The 16,658-nt window shown below is 47.9% G+C and overlaps 1 protein-coding gene and 1 pseudogene across 4 annotated transcripts; one reads left to right on the forward strand and one right to left on the reverse strand.

Annotated features, from left to right (window-relative positions):
* The first annotated feature begins 370 nt into the window (after positions 1-370).
* LOC104590106 (GDP-mannose 4,6 dehydratase 1 pseudogene) lies at positions 371-2,036 on the forward strand (annotated as a pseudogene). Its single transcript, XR_016077346.1, has one exon. The product of XR_016077346.1 is annotated as a GDP-mannose 4,6 dehydratase 1 pseudogene (transcript).
* Positions 2,037-2,780: 744 nt separating this feature from the next.
* LOC104590105 (zinc finger protein STOP1 homolog) lies at positions 2,781-6,442 on the reverse strand. 3 transcript variants are annotated; one of them, XM_010248641.3, is made up of 3 exons: positions 4,327-6,442; positions 4,090-4,216; positions 2,781-3,502 (listed from the first exon to the last, which is right to left on the reverse strand). In XM_010248641.3, exon 1 carries the CDS (start codon positions 5,622-5,624, stop codon positions 4,356-4,358), a length of 1,269 nt encoding a protein of 422 aa, XP_010246943.1. In that variant the 5' UTR covers positions 5,625-6,442; the 3' UTR covers positions 2,781-3,502; positions 4,090-4,216; positions 4,327-4,355. The 3 variants fall into 3 exon arrangements, with proteins under 3 accessions (XP_010246943.1, XP_088745819.1, XP_088745820.1); XM_088889693.1 differs by having other exon boundaries at positions 2,781-3,186; positions 3,270-3,502; positions 4,090-6,442; XM_088889694.1 differs by having other exon boundaries at positions 3,363-3,502; positions 4,296-6,442.
* Positions 6,443-16,658: the final 10,216 nt, after the last annotated feature.

Consider the following 16,658-nt stretch of genomic DNA (forward strand, 5'->3'; position numbering starts at 1 on the left):
ATGGGAACTAAAAACGAACGAAGCCTTAAAAAACACACATTGTAAGTTTGAGGCTTTGAGTTTGTGTACATATGTACAATTAAATAAAAAAGCATCATGAGGCTCATGTCATGGTTCATACATGCAAATGCATTGAACCTCAGTTGGGGTTGGGGAATTGGGCCAAGTGGCCAATCCTAACAATGTAGTAGACTAGTAGTGTATTGTGGTGTTGTCTCATTCTCGCATTTCCGGCACAATTGGCGGGAACCGGGAGGCCAATGATTTTTTTTTCTTTTCTGATGAATATGAGATGGAAGGGCAATGATTCATCAATTAAGCATTAGTGAATAAAGATTAGACAGAGACAGAGCCCCCCACATACATTGTGAATTTGTGATGAGTTGAATCAAGGAGCGGTGGAACAACTGGATCCCTCCACCCCACAGCCACAGACAGAGATTAGCCCCAAGTATTAGTTGCAACCCATCTTGGTAAAAGACTTCTTATGCCATATGCCATTTGATATGGTAAAATAAACCAAAAAGTACCAAATCGATCCATCCACTTGTCTTAAACTTAATAACAAACCCCCCCCGCTCTCTTTCTTTCTCACTTCTTTCTCCCAACCCAGTCCATATGCGAAGAAAGCAGAGCGAGAAGAGGCATAAAGTGATCAGAAGAAATGGCATCATTCGACAATGACTCCTCCAAATCTGGATCTACAGCTGCTGCTGTTATCAACGGCGGTAACACGACGTCGGCGGCCGCTGCTCCTCCACAAGGCCGTAAGACAGCCTTGATCACTGGCATCACCGGCCAGGACGGTTCCTACCTTACTGAGTTCCTCCTCAACAAGGGCTACGATGTCCATGGCCTCATTCGCCGCTCCTCCAACTTCAACACCCACCGCATCAACCACATCTACATCGATCCCCACAATTCCCATAAGGCCCGCATGAAGCTACACTACGCTGACTTGACTGACGCCTCCTCCCTTCGCCGCTGGCTCGACACCATCCTCCCCGACGAGGTCTACAACCTCGCTGCCCAGTCTCATGTTGCCGTCTCCTTCGAGATCCCCGACTACACCGCTGACGTCGTTGCCACTGGTGCCCTCCGCCTCCTGGAAGCCGTTCGATCCCATATCTCCGCCACTGGCCGCACTCACATCCGCTACTACCAGGCCGGATCTTCCGAAATGTTCGGATCTTCGCCACCTCCTCAATCGGAATCCTCCCCATTTCATCCCAGATCGCCCTATGCTGCATCCAAGTGCGCCGCGCATTGGTACACCGTCAATTACAGGGAAGCCTACGGCATCTTCGCATGCAATGGGATTCTCTTCAATCACGAATCGCCCCGCCGTGGTGAGAATTTCGTGACTCGGAAGATAACTCGAGCAGTGGGCCGGATCAAGGTTGGGCTGCAGAATAAACTGTTTTTGGGCAATTTGCAGGCCTCGAGGGACTGGGGTTTTGCGGGAGATTACGTCGAGGCAATGTGGTTGATGCTTCAGCAGGAGAAGCCAGACGATTACGTGGTGGCAACGGAGGAGTCTCATACGGTGGAGGAGTTCCTGGAGGTGGCATTTGGGTATGTTGGATTGAAGTGGAGAGATCATGTGGTGATCGATAAGCGGTATTTCAGGCCTGCCGAAGTGGACAATTTGAAAGGGGATTCAACCAAGGCGAGGCGTGTACTGGGGTGGAAGCCCAAGGTTGGATTCGAGCAATTGGTGAAGATGATGGTGGACGAGGACATCGAATTGGCGAAGAGGGAGAAGGTTCTCGTTGATGCTGGTTACATGGATGCACAGCAGCAGCCTTGATTATCGGAATGATGGGTTCGTCTTTGGCTCTTTGCTATAACAAGCACAAGGTTTTGGGTTTTCAGTCTCTGTTTTCACTTTTCAGTAGGGTTAATGCAATGTAAGATCCTCATTTTTTTTTTATCGTTGTTGTTGTTGTTATTACATGTATTCTCACGTCTTCTTTTCATTTCATGATTGATTGATATTCATAGATCCAATATTAAATTCCAGTAATTCGATGTAATTTCCACTATGCGTCTCTGGCATTTATTTTTTATACGTTTTGGTTCTTTTCAAATCAGTTGATCTGGAAGAATTCAGTCTGTTTCTGATAATTCCGAGTACGCACAATTCATAGATCCGCTACCCCTAATGTACATCTTGTTCTCTCTGAATATTACTGATGTAATTACTTTGTGGTAGGCTGACGTACTAGTTCTAGTTCAACGGTTCAACCCAACTACTTGGGATTTGATTTCTCTGCCGGTTACTCTTTATTAGGCTTTTCCTGGGAAATTTGGGGATTGAAGAAAACAGAAGAAATTTCAGTTTCAAAAGCGGAGACAGAAGAGTCACATTCTTAAACAGTTTTTTTCTTTTCCCTTTTTTGGGCACAGTGCAAATTCTGGGTAGATTAATGGAGGGAAGTAAAATTGTTTTTGACTTTTTTTGTCTTTAGTTGGGTACCTTCTTGTTCTATCATTTTTCATTTTTTGGTTCATGTCAACGTATATTTTGATCGAGGGGAGAAGTTACAGGGCTAAATTACGGTTATATGGTACCATTGCTATTTCAACATGCAATGTTTTGAGTGGATTTATACTTAAAACATAAACAATACGAATCCTGTTTGGTGAGAAACTAGTGCTTTTTATCCATGCCAGGACACCACAGTGAATAAACGTTGCCAGATAGGTGCTATGGGTTCATTAATTTTTTTCTTGATTTTGCAGACAAATCAATTACAAATTTTCAGTGAATAAACACATACCACATCAATCAAGGTGTCTAAACACTAGACTTTTTGTAGAGTGGAAAACATCAAATTCATGTTTCTTGAAACACCCCTAACAGGGATTTTCATGAGAAGTGTTTTATGACTGTTTTAAGTCAAAACAGTCCAACCAAATAGAAAATTCACTGTTCAACTCAATGAGCCTATTTGGTGCTGATGTGGTGGAGTTTATTCTTGAAACATCACTGCGTCGTCCCTTTTCCTTGGAGGGTCTTTTGAACTTCGATTTCTCTGTTTAAAAAAAATTTAGACCATCCATGTGCCATTAGGCTTGTTGCTCTGGGGGCATTTCAACATTGTACCATCATTCTAAGCCAATATCTTGGTTTCTAATCTGTTGATCATCTCATATATGCCACAAGCGTACCATAAGAGATTTCTGAATAAAGGAGGGAAAACAATCTATCAGTATCACTTGTGACTTGTGAGGCTTAATTGACCCAGATTCGAGTATAAGGTCACCTGCATCAGCTTTCCCTTGCTGTAAAGCATTGCAACAAGTTGTAGAGTGATGAATCAACGTCAACGAACGCTCTCTTCCCAAGATGATGTAGTAGACCACAGCTCTTTTACTCAGCTACGACAAGATGATGTCTTCTTCTACGATCATCTAGGTGTGCTTGCCACTTGTTTTCAAAGTAGAATAGGTAGGAAGTTGTTCATGTTGAAATATTTGAGTTATATTTTTGCCCCTTCTGCAATAAAGATTTCCTCCTCAGAAACAGCCTCTATGTGCAGGGGTAAGGAAGGCTGTGTACATTTGTCCCTCCCCAGACCCCGGCGGGATCCTTGTCCACTGGGCTGCCCTTTTTACAATGAAGATTTCATGTCTTTCTTGCTATTTATATCAAATTAAATTGATAGGGCTTGGAGACAAAATTTTCACTGTAAATGGAGCAGAAATAATATCTGAAATACTTCATATTCAGTCAGAAATATTTTACAAGCAACCTAGGAAGAAGGGGATGTATTGATTTATTTGCTTAATCAACCAAAGCAGCAGAGGAGAGGAAATGATCGACCAGCTCTCGGTTAGCACAACATTGCCGATTATACCAACTATTAGGGAAACAGCCAAGTTTATGCCTATAGCTTCAATGAATTCATGTTGATTACTTGCCTTTGAGGGATTTACAAGGCAAAAACAATTCAAACAGGATTATCCTCAATACAGGGTTCACCTCTTACATTGTATTGGAATCCACTCGACATCCCTCGTTTACAAGACATACAAATATTAAAAAAAAAAAAAACACAGTTAAAAGAATGCAAGAGTCCTAACCTCACGGAATGGTGATGCTGACAATGGCAGAAAGGATTATGCTCTGGAACATAGGACTCGAAAAGGTTAGCACAGAATCTCAGAATGAATGCCAAAGACGCTATTGGAGATTTGTCTGGATATCAACCTGCATATTAGATTGCCAATTTATAATGGAATAGAGATATACATCATGTGTATAAAACAACAGAAGCTTAGGAACTTACAGATGCATAATAAAACTTAAAGGAAGGATACATTATTAAGTTTGATGATCATCATCGTGCTCATTCAGAAGTAGAATTTGTTCCATCTGGTTCAGTAAAACCACGTAGTAGTAGAGATTGGGTCATTGGAGGAACAGGTTGATCAGGAACAAAGTCTTCTCGTGAGATCACAATGGAATTGAATCCAGAGCTTCTTGATGGAGTTGTTGAACTTACACCGACATGGGTCTCTTTTGTTTTAACCTTTGGACCCTTATCTGAGATCCGACACCCTCTGAGTTTGTCCATGGAAGGTAGTGGAGTGTGGTCATGGAAGAGAGCAACATGGCTGAACAGCTTGTCCTTTCGCGTGAAACTGGTCCCGCAGGAGCACTTCCAGTCGTCTTTGCCACAGTGTTTCTCATGCGTCTTCAAATCCGAAGCAACAGAGAATTTCTTACGGTTGCAAATGCTACAGATGTAGCTCTTATCGCAATGGCTCCTTCTGTAATGGTTTTTGACGCACAGGATGGTCTTAAGTGGCCGAAATTTCTCGTGCTTCTGGTTTCTCTTGCAACCCTCAAAGGGGCACGAATACCGCCTTGGTTGGACGAGTTCCAGTTTTGCTCTCTTATTAGGGTTTGCCAGAGCTTCTGGAGTTTTGAACTTGTCGCCATGTCCACGCATATGCATCCTGAGGTTTGCATCTCTTTTGAAACCCTTGCCGCAAATTAAACAGAAATGAGTATTCAGGGCCAGGATTTCCTCCTTATGAAGCTCCAGAACTTCATACCCCGGGCTTGGAACCTTCTCCTCTTCTCCTTCCCCATCTGCATCAGTCGAAGAGCCAGACTCAACCTCTTGAGCAGAGTTATCTAGTTTCTCTTCTTCCACCAACCTGTCACAATGCCCTGGATCAATGTTGGTCCCATCTGCAGAACCTTTGCCTTTAATTTGCCGCAGATCTTGAGCTCCTAAACCCATGGTGTCCCCTAGTAAATTACTCAGATGGGCTACTATTACGGTGTTAACCTCTGGCCGGGCATTCTGATCCTCTATCTGCTGATCCGTATGAAGTAATCTTCTGGCCATAGAGATCATCTGAGCTATTATTGAACCAATTTCTGCAACTACCAGTTGTCTTCGGGTGGCGGCAGCAACATCGCTACCTCCTTGAATACACATGGACCTCACCACTCCCTGAAGATCATGGACCTTCTGTCGAAGAAAAGCCAAATTATTGAGGAAAAACCTAGGATTACATTCTTGATAAGGTGGAAACTGTGCTAGTTCCACTGATTGCAAACCATTGTTATCGATCCCAGCGTCCTCGTGGCAAGGTCGAGACATTGATAACTGTTGCAAATTCACATGAAAAGTCTCCACCTTACAAGCATTAGGTCTAGTAACAAAAGAACTTAAAAAGCAGAATTGGCCTCTGAAACGCTACTCTGGACATCAATCTTGCTTATACCCAGTAAGATCAGAAAGAGAAAGACCAGATCCATCGCAAGTCATGGTTTGCAGGTGTCTTTACTGTGGCCGAAACTCTTAAACTCTTTATTCTTAAACTTGAGAGTAATCTCTTCCCCCTTCCCAAACACCTCAGAAAAGAAAAGAAAGAAAGAAATAAAGAAACCAAAATATGAAAAGTGGAAAAGAGAGAAAAAAGGGGAGAAAGCAGAGGAGGGATACTGTCAGTTAAAACGATTAAAACAGAGTACGAGATGAGCAACCACCGCAGGAGGAGTGAAATTTTAAAGAGATGGAGTGATGAACAGCGGAGACAAGGAGAGAAGTTGGGGTTTCGGATTTGATGTTAAAGAAAGAAAGAAGCAAACAGGATTTACATTTACAGATTTGGTCCAAGATGCCTGAACGATCATCAAATCACGATGTACTTGGCAGCGAGATCTCCGAAAGACGAGACAAGTTTGGATTTTGGAACGACAAATGGAAAGCTCCTATCCACTTGATGAACCCAACTTCTTTCACCCTGCCGGCGGCGACCGAGTGAACAACTCTCCGATATTCGTACGAAGGACCTTGGTTTGAGTAGAAACAAACGACAGGCGTCTCCGTTGATCGGCGGCAAGATGAAGAAGATCTAGAATGTGAGATCTAACGTGATCGTGAAGAAAAAACAATGTAAATGTTTTTCAGCCTTTTTCTGAAACGAGGAATTGAGAGTGATGCTATTATACACGTGTAAACCAAACTGTGTTCCAAAGAAACAGAGGTGGACGGTCTGGACCGGACCTCAATGGATGACCCTGGACCATATATACTCCAGGGAAGAGAAAATATTTTTATATTATTGTTTTATTAACTTTCTCGAATTAAATACATTTTTTCGAATTGAATATCAATATATGGTTTTCTCATGAAGAGTAAAATAATCAGCTAAATAACAACATCTACAACGGTAATAACCGTCATCAGGTGCTTCGTATTAACAAATATCGTTGTTCTAAACGTACATTAAAAAAAAAATTACACGGTCCAGACCGTCAAATCGCATTGAACCAAACTGAAATTGGTAGTTTGGTTTGATCTGCCTTCCTAAAAAATGGTTTGGTTTCGTGTTTTGAATTTCATAAATCAGATTACATCGTAAATTGAATTTTTAATAATATATTTATTAATATATATGTATATATGTATTCATTTAACATTTAAACATATTTCATAACTCTTAATTATATAGATATTTCATACATGATTGTTATTGGCATGGTTTAAAAAAAAAACGATCCGGAAATGGAAGTGATGAGGAGTAGACCTGGGCCGGGCCGGGCTCGGGTCGGGCTTTCACTTGTCATTAAGGGAAGTATGCTAGGCCCAAGCCTAAGCCCGGCCCGACCAATGGGCCTATAATTTGGGCCCGAGTCCGAGCCCGAAGCCCGACCTAATAAAAAAAAACAATTTTCCCTATTCAAATTAGAATTAACAATTCAGATAGTTTTTTTTTCTTATTTAAATGAATAATGGCCTACAAGATGGTTTTTTAACCCTTTCTTTTATATTTTAAAACACATTTTTACATTCTTAAATTATTTTTTTTTTCAAATGGACATAACCACATTACTCACTTTAAGTTTAATATTAGGTCAGGCCGGGCTATTTTGACAAAACCCGAGCCTGACCCGAATTTATTGCGGGCCAAGCTTTTTGGCCCGAATTTAAGCCCGCAGGCCTATAACCACGTTCAAGCTCGTCCGGGGGCCGGGCCGGGCCGGCCCGTCGGGCCACCCAGCCCATGAACAGGTCTAATGAGGAGTAATTTGGCCCAACCTATCAGCACCCGAATACGTAGAAGCAACCTGCTGATTGGATGATGAATCGACACTTCTTGCCATCTCAGCAAGTCAGGTAAGTTCGGGTACCTCGGGCACCTCAACCAAGACCGAGGTCCGAGCAGCTTGTGATGGCCCGATCTACCTAGGTGACACATAGCCAACTTATAAGCTAGCCAGCTGTCTCTGACCTCTTTGGGATCATGATGCACGTTTGCGAGCCTTATCCTCATCCCTCCCAGATTGTGCGGACTAAATAAGCCTTATCAGCTAGCATGAATTGCACCTCCTAGCGTGGAACGAATTCCTAGTAGCGCGGACCAAAGAACTCAGAGGTGTTTTGTGAGACCTACGACAACTCACCTATATAAGGACACCAACCCCAATGTATTAAGGTACACGTGATTTACTGCTCACTAGCCTACTAGCATACAAGCTTTTAGCTCGCACAACCGAATACTAGCTTAAGCATCAGAGCATCCACATCGGGTAAGCCACCCCAGGTCCTCTGAGCCTTCCTCTTTTGTAGTTCGACCGGCAGCAAAGCAGACCAACGTCCGAGCTGCCCTCTAGCTAAGAGCATCCAGATCGCGCACCATCAATTGACGCCATCTGTAGGAACGCGACATAAAAGCTAAGTTCCTACCCTTCTTATTTACTTTCTACAAACTTCAATGGCTTCCTCAAGTACTGGAAAGAACGTCGAGATGCCCATCACCGGGGGGCAAGATTAGCCTACACTCAACCCGCAAACCCCCCTCTATGACCATACACATTGCCCCTCACTCTTTCTGGAGTGTCAACAGCACAAAATCCAGCCTTTGTAGCACAAGTCAACGCACCTTGACTTCCAAGCCCGTCTACTATATAAGTATACTGGGTCTAAAGGTCCGTTTACTATATAAGTATAGTTTTGCAGGCATTTGAGACCAGGTAACCCGACATCGAAAAGCTGGCCTATGCATGCACTAGTCTTGCAGCTTGGAAGCTATGCCCTTACTTCCAAGCCCATACCATTATCTTCCTAACTGATAGACCACTGAGGCATGTCCTTCAGAAGCCTAAGGTCTCAAGCAAGTTGACGAAGTGGGCCATCAAGCTAAGTGAATACGGCATCCGATTCGAGCTACGCCTAGTCATCAAAGCACAAGTCTTGGCGGACTTCGTTGTCAAATGTAGGTTTAGCATGCCGACCCCTGAGGTGGCTGGGCTGACTAGCATGTCGGAGGCTTCGACCAGTGTGACACTCATTCTAGGTAGGGAGAATGCCCCGGCCTGGGACGAGGAGCCTTGGATCCTCCACGTGGATGGCTCGTTTAATCAGCGAGGAAGTGGAGGTGGACTCATACTATACGAGCCAAGCAAAGTGAAGCTGGAGTACACTTTCCGGTTCGGATGCAAAGCGTTAAACAACGAGGCAGAGTACAAGGTGTTGATAGCCGGGCCAACGTTGGCGAAGGAGGTTGGCGCAAAGCACGTTGTGGTATGTAGCGACTCTTAGTTGGTCGTGAACCAAGTGAATGGCAAGTACGAGGCTCGGGAACCCGCCATGATGGCCTACTTGACCAAAGTGATGGAACTCCTGCTCGGCTTCCACTTTTGGTTCATCCGGCAAGTATCAAGGTCGGAGAATGCCGAGGCCGATGCACTCTCAAAGTTGGCCAGCACTAGTGACATTACTATGAGGATAGTGTACATCAAAGACTTGCCTTGACCTAGCATTGTTAGGGTGGCAGGAGAGGCCGCTCCCATGTTGCAAACAGAACTGAACTGGATCGACCCGCTTGTCAACTATCTGCTCCACGAGACCCTACCAACAGAGCACAATGCAACTCGGAGGGTAGAGTGTTAGCCAGCCCAGTATGTTCTCATTGATGGGCAATTGTATAGGAGATCCTTTATGCTCCCCTACCTACGTTGCTTGCGACCCTTAGAAGCGAGCCAGGTGCTACACGAGATCCACGAAGGTCTCTGTGGAGGGCATTTGGGGGTAGGGCGCTTGCCCAAAAAGCACTAAGGCAAGGATACTACTAGCCTACTATGAAAGCGGATGCACTCGAGCTCGTCCGGAAGTGTGATAACTGCCAGAGGCACGCCAACATACTTCACCAGCTCGTTGCCGACCTAAAGTATCTGACCACCCGTGGCCTTTTGCCCAGTGGGGGATAGGCATCCTCGGTCCTTTCCCACCTGCAATCAGGCAGAGAAGATTCCTAATCGTGGCAGTTGATTACTTTACGAAGTGGGTGGAGGTTGAGCCCTTGGTGACTATCATAGCCTGGAACGTACAAAACTTCTTTTGGAGGAACATAGTGTGCAAATTCGGATTGACGAAGGTGCTGAAGCGGTTCAAGGACATCAAGTTCCAAAATTAGTGTGCCGAGATGGGAATCCAACAGAACTTCATGTCGGTGGTGCATCCATAAGAAAATGGGCAGGTCGAGGTGATGAACAGGGCAATTCTTCAAGGGCTGAAAGCTCGGCTAGCGTGAGCTAAAGGTTTCTGTGTTGACAAGTTGCCCAGTGCCCTATGGGCCTACATGACTACTATCAAGACTGCGACAGGCGAGATGCCATTTAACTTGACCTATGGTATGGATGCCATCATCCCAGCCGAGATCGAAGTACCGACCCTGCGACAGGCGAGACGCCATTTAACTTGACCTATGGTACTGAGGTCGAAACGTTGGAATGGAGGCAAGTGCCCTGTGCCTAGAATGTCGACAACCTAAGGAGATATTACTTGTGAGCTTGGGAACCAAGCATCCGCCAATTTTTCCAAGTACAAATGACCACCCTCTTAGGCGATTTGGTTAGGTTGCATGTTGGCTAAATTATAATGGAGAGTGGACCACGAGTCACTCTAAAAGCCTAAGGGCCACGGTGCCGAACCAATAATGACCTCAGTGCTAAAGATGAATAAGACCCAGTCGCTTTCTAAGTATATGGGCAGTGCAAGCAAACCTTACTTATGCTTCATTGGTGTACAGACAGTTCAGGTTATGTACTTACCATGTCTGTTCACCTCGGCTCATAGCTACTTCAGGTTACCCCTCGTCATGACTAGTTATTTTAGAAGCTAGGCACCTCAGAGCAACCAACACTTGGAAACTTTTTTACGAAAAAATTGTTGTACGTGAGGTGACAAAAAGGAGAGTTGCATTTCATTTCTTCAAAAGAGTCTGATTCATACATTCAAAAAAAAAAAGAAAGAGAAAAAGAGAGAAAAATCTACTAGACTGAGCTTGGAGGCTCGATAGATGATTGTTTGTACAAGGAAGTCCATCCTCGCCCCCACCTTCAACATCTTTAGAAGCATCTTTGGCCGACTCAGTCTCTATAGCATCCTCAGCAGGGGCAGCTTCCTCCGTCTCCATGACCTACTCGGTAGAGGCATCCAGGCTATCCTTCTCCATGGTCCCCTTGTTAACGCCATTGCCACTCTCTTCCTCAGAGTTAGGGTCCTTGTCTGCTTTGAGCACCTGCTCCGTAGTGACCCCGACAGTGGTGATGGATCTGAGGTCGAGGTCGGGGAATGAACGCCTGGCCAACCAACGACATAGTTTGAAGCCCTTCCGAAAGGCAGATGCAGCAAGTTCCTACTTAAGTTCATTAAAATTTGGAAAGCCTTTGTAGGTTTTAAAAGCAAGCACCTCAGCGTCCTTGATCGCTTGAGTAAGAGGAGCTTCATGCTCGGCGAAAGCGATCCTTTGCTCCTCGGCCTCCTTCTTCAGTCCTTCAATGCGCTCCCCCTTCAACTTCAACTTGGCCTCCAACTTCCTGATGGCATCGACAGGACGACAACCTTTAATAGCTTAGTCTGGTACTCCACAGCTGCCAACTTAGCAACTTGTACCTTTGCATTGGCAGCTTGTTCCTTCGTCTCGGTGGCTTGCACCATGATAGCATACTGCTCGGACTACTTCAGCAGAGAACGAATCATGGAGTTCGTCTACAAGAGAAGCAAAATTTTGCTAAGTATAAAAGGAGAAATAAGCTAAAGTATAGTAGTGAGATCAGAGATGCACCACCATGAGGTGACCTACTGCCTTGGTGGCCACCTCAGCAAGCTACATCTCGGCATACTTGGAAACTGATGATGCACGATCTGGCCGGTCTTAGCTGTTGATGGTCTTGCCTCCGAAATGAGTAACAGGGACCTGAAACGGGAGGAGAAGAGAGGCTCCGGGGAGAACCCGGCGTAAGGGCTCCGAAGCTTAAGTTAGAGTCTTTCAAAGGCAAGAATAACCAGATAGCGCGGAAGTTAGCATACCTCGTCCCTGGGGGGTAGACGCCTTTTATAACCACCTCGCGCACTCACTTCCAGGCCTCTGTCAGGTCGGGCATGATTACTTCTGAACTCCTACCAGTTCGGGTGTCATTTCCTCTAGTCGGACAGAACCGCCACTGTTCCTTTTGTCGGAGCCGTCTCTGCGGCTAGTGACGACGATTGCAGGTGGCAGTGGCAGGAAGCCGTTTGAAATGCGGCTATCAGGCGTCAAATCCCAATCAGTCAGGTACGCCGCCCTTGGATAAAGACGTCCTTGGTGTCGGGTACGTTTGGCTGGCCTGGTGCTTTGGAAGTGGAGTGTTGGAGTGGCGAGCGAGGTGCCTTGAGTTCGGTTTGGAGTGATCCGAGCTGTCACAGGTCAGCTCGGGTCAGCTTTGTGGGGCTTGGGGCCCAGTATAGTTCGTGCTCCTTGCAGGGAGCTCGGGTTCTCAGTAGGGAGCTCGCTCTTAACAGGGAGCTCAGGCTCCTAGTAGGGAGCTCGGGTTCCTAGTACCGAGTTCAGACTTGGGGAGCTCGGACCTTTGACAGGGAGCTCGGGCTCCTAGCACCGAGCTCGGACTTAGGGAGCTCGGGTTTTAGGGAGCTCGGGTTTTAGGGAGCTCGGGTTCCTAGTACCGAGTTCGGACTTGGGGAGCTCGGACCTTTGACAGGGAGCTCGCTCTTAACAAGGAGCTCGGACTAAGTACAGCGGTCTGGAGTTCGGGCTCGGTAGTGAGTTTGGACTTGCTTCTGATGTTCGCTTTGGGTGCTCTACTGTCCCGAGCTGCTTGCCTTTGCCACGTGTCGGGCGATCGCGAGGTCGGGCCAAATTTCCCTTCATCAATTGCCCCCCACTCCCTGTGACAACGGTTCCGTCTTGGCGCAGGGAGTTTGTAAGGTAGTGGGAGGGTTTTGGTCCGTACTGAGCGCGCTCGCTCCAATTTGATTTTCAAAAAGGGGCACGCGTTCGGAAGTCGTGACGTCAGTTATTTGGGAGTTACGCCGCATACGCTTTTATTGCGAGGGGACGTGCGCCGTTGTTCCGTCAGTTTCGGGAAGACGCGTGCCGACACCTGTCCTCTGAGAAGACGTGCGCGACGTTCCGTCAGTCTCTAAAAGACGTACGCCGATTGGTTTTGGAAGACGTGCGTCTTAGCGCGGTTGTGGGCCGTTGGATTGGCTTTTGATCTGGGCCGTCGCTTTCTGTACGCTGTGGATATAAATAGTGCGCAGGGGGGGGGGCCCGTCCTTGCTATTGTCGTATATCTTGAGCTCGCACCTTAAGTTTCAGCTCGCGTCCAGGCTTTTCAGTTCGCGTCCCAGGTCTTGCTTGTTCGAGTTCTTGCGGTTTGCTTCAGTCTTCTTCCCGGGTGAGTATTTTTTGGAATCCCGTTCCGTTTTGCGATGTCTGGTTTGGAGGGTTCAGACTGTTCAAGCGGGTTTGATGTGGGTTCTACGAACCAGTTTGCGTCCTACGGTAGTTCAAGCGAGCCCGATGTAGGTCCTGAGGGAGGGGTCGGGCCTACCACCTGAGGTGCTTCGGGTAGGTCGGCATCCACCTCCCGCCGTGGCCGGGTTGTAGATCAGTTCGGCCCTTCGACCATGACGCTTGAGGAACTTCAAACCCTCGTAGACTACTATAACTTGCCCAGTGAGTACGGTTATTTTATCCCTACGGGGAGCTTTCCTTGGGAACATGGCCCTGATGAGATGGTGATTTTCCGGGAACAGCTCGCCGCGGAGCTGCGACTGCCCTTCCACCCTCTTCTTGTCGAGGTCCTAAACCACTTCGGTGTGACGGTTGGCCAGCTTCACCCGAACTCTATTAGGAACTTAGTGGGAACGATCTCTTTATTTTGCGACGAGAACTTCCCTCTGGATCTGGAGATTTTTTCTTCTATCTTAATGTTGAAAAAGCAAGTGGGTCCCCTTCCTGGGCGTAGGCGGGCATACTACCTGTCCCCTCGCCCGGGCTTCAAGCTCTTACACAGACTCCCCAATAAGGTCCCGGCGTGGAAGCGGGACTATTTCGGGGTGCGGAGTGCGATGGGGTGGCCGTTTCAGACCGGCTGGGGAGTGGCCGCTCCTGATTCTGGCATCACACTTGATGAGGAGACGGCGAAGGGCCTCCGGCAATGGGCGCGGCTTGGGCTGGATTGCCAATGGTATCTGACGGAGGCCAAGCTTATTGCTGCGGGCCTGAATTCGGGTAGGTTCTTTTCCTAGTGATCTTGTCTTGTTCTTCGCTTACGTCTTACTGATGCCGAACTCCTTTTCGTAGGTACAATGGATTCTCGAGGGTCACGAGGTGCGCACTTGTTCGAGGGGATGAAGAGGGGAAAGCGGGTGGCCAAGCGAGCTCGCGCCGAGCCATCCCGAGCTACAGAGCCTAAGGTGCCGGACTGTCCGGCAGAGGGGCCTGAGATGGTTCCTCCTATGCAGGGGCCGGCGGGGGCTCCTTACGCTGAAACCGTACACACGGGGGGTCCTTACGCAGAAACCACACACACGGGGGCTCCTGCCTATTCCGAGTCCGCTCATATGCGAGCTGGGCCGTCGGGCTCGGAGGCCCCGGGGGATTTCAGGAGCGTGCTGTTGCCTGTGCATGCTCTTCAACGGAGTAAGGAGGCGATGTTTCCTGAGGAAGTTGCGGCATGGACTGAACTCCCTCTGCACCAAGTGGCCTGTCGTGCCGTTACTCATGCCATGGTGGTAAGTGATCCCTTCTTCAGAGCTTGGCTTCTATTTTTTCATTCGTTTCTCTGACCTCGTTTTTCCTTTGACAGGTGAACTCTTCCATTCATGCCTTGGCGAACCAGGTGGAGAAATGCTCGCGGCAGGCGCGAGCTGCCGAGGAGGCCGCTCGGACTGCCGAGGAGAATGCTCGTGCTGCTGATGCTGCTGCTCGCCGTGCGCGATCTAGGCAGGCGAGGTCTCAGAGGGACGCCGAGGCCATGGGGGTGGTGGTGCAGCGTATGGCGGAAATGAAGCTGGACCTGGAGCACCAGGTCGAATATCTTCAGGAGGATATTAGGGAGAGGACTCAGATCTTCTCTCAAGGCATCGAAGACGCGAGGAAGAAGGCTGTCTGCGATTACATTGCTTCGCCGGATTTCGATGACCTGATGGTGGACTCCTACAGGAGGGGTTTCAAGCTGAGTCGGTGGATGATCCGGAATACGTACCCCGACCTCGATACCAGCGCCATATCCACTTCGCGCATCACTCCGGAGATGGCAAATGCCGCGGATGCCGAACCAGACTCCGAGGGGGAGGTAGGTCCTTCGGGTGTTGTTGGAGAGGCTTCTGATAACGATGAAGTAGCCCCGGGCTTGTAAAATGAAATGTACACATCTGTTTTGAAATGAAAAGTCTTTTTGTTCATGTACTGGTGTCTTTGAGCTATGTTTTTTGCCGAACTGACCGTTTCGGTCCCTCAGTTCGTTTTATGAAATGACTTCGGCGTACTTGCTTTGGTGGCCTACAGATAGTACCTTCTCAAGTTGACAACGTTCCATGCTCGGGGTACTTGTTTGCCCTCTAGGGTTCCGAGCTCGTACGCTCCCCCCCCGAGTGTTTTCATTACTCTGTAGGGTCCTTCCCAGTTCGGCCCAAGTTTCCCTACGCCGGGTTCGGGCACCATGACCTTACGGTGAACCAGGTCGCCGACGCGGAAGTCCCTCTTTTTTACTCGCGCGTTGTAGTACCGAGCTACCTTTTGTTGGTAAGCCGCAGTTCGGATGTGCGCGAGGTCTCTTACTTCGTCCAGTAGGTTGAGGTTGGTGCGCAACTCGCCCTCGTTTGTCCGTTCGTCGTACGCTTCTAGTCGTAACGTAGGCACTTCGATTTCCGCCGGGATCACTGCTTCGGTGCCATAGGTGAGGTTAAAGGGGGTCTCACCCGTGGCGGTCTTTTCCGTGGTTCGGTGTGCCCATAAAACACTTGGTAGTTCGTCTGCCCACAAACCTTTGGCTCGGTCCAATCGCGCTTTTAGTCCGCGGAGGATGGCTCTGTTCATTACTTCTGTTTGGCCATTTGCCTGTGGGTGTGCGACCGATGTGAAGTTCTGACTAATTCCCATACTTCGGCACCATTCTTGGAACTTGATGTCTTCGAACTGTTTGCCATTGTCGGAGATCAGTACCCGAGGTAGCCCGAAGCGACACACGATGTTCTTCCAGAAGAAGTTTTGTATGTTTCGGGCCGTAACTATTGCCAGGGGTTCGGCTTCTATCCACTTTGTGAAATAATCTACTGCCACCACTAGGGGTTCGGCTTCGAACTGTTTGCCATTGTCGGAGATCAGTACCCGAGGTAGCCCGAAGCGACACACGATGTTCTTCCAGAAGAAGTTTTGTATGTTTCGGGCCGTAACTATTGCCAGGGGTTCGGCTTCTATCCACTTTGTGAAATAATCTACTGCCACCACTAGGAATTTTCTCCCGCCTGTCGCTGGTGGGAATGGCCCCAGGAGGTCGATGCCCCATTGGGCGAAGGGCCATGGACTGGTGAGGTATTTGAGGTCGGCAGCGGGCTGATGGTGGATGCTGGCATGCTTCTGACACTTGCCGCATTTTCTGACGAGCTCGATTGCCTCTGTCTTCATCGTTGGCTAGTAGTATTCTTGTCGAAGTGCTTTTTGGGCGAGGGCTCTGCCCCCCAGGTGTCCGCCGCACAAGCCTTCATGGATGTCGCGGAGTACTAGCTCGGCTTCGGCTGGGCACAAGCATCGCAGATAGGGGAGCGTGTAGGATCGTCGGTACAACCGTTCGTCTATCATGACGTATTTGGCTGCCTGGCGCTGCACCCTCTTGGCTG

Source organism: Nelumbo nucifera, chromosome 6, assembly GCF_055504915.1.
Source record: "Nelumbo nucifera cultivar China Antique chromosome 6, China Antique-T2T, whole genome shotgun sequence".
In the NCBI taxonomy this organism is placed as follows: domain Eukaryota; kingdom Viridiplantae; phylum Streptophyta; class Magnoliopsida; order Proteales; family Nelumbonaceae; genus Nelumbo; species Nelumbo nucifera.

What these genes read in the sequence shown, in the direction of transcription:
- LOC104590105 (XM_010248641.3), bottom strand. Translation starts at nt 5,624, where the DNA reads ATGTCTCGACCTTGCCACGAGGACGCTGGGATCGATAACAATGGTTTG.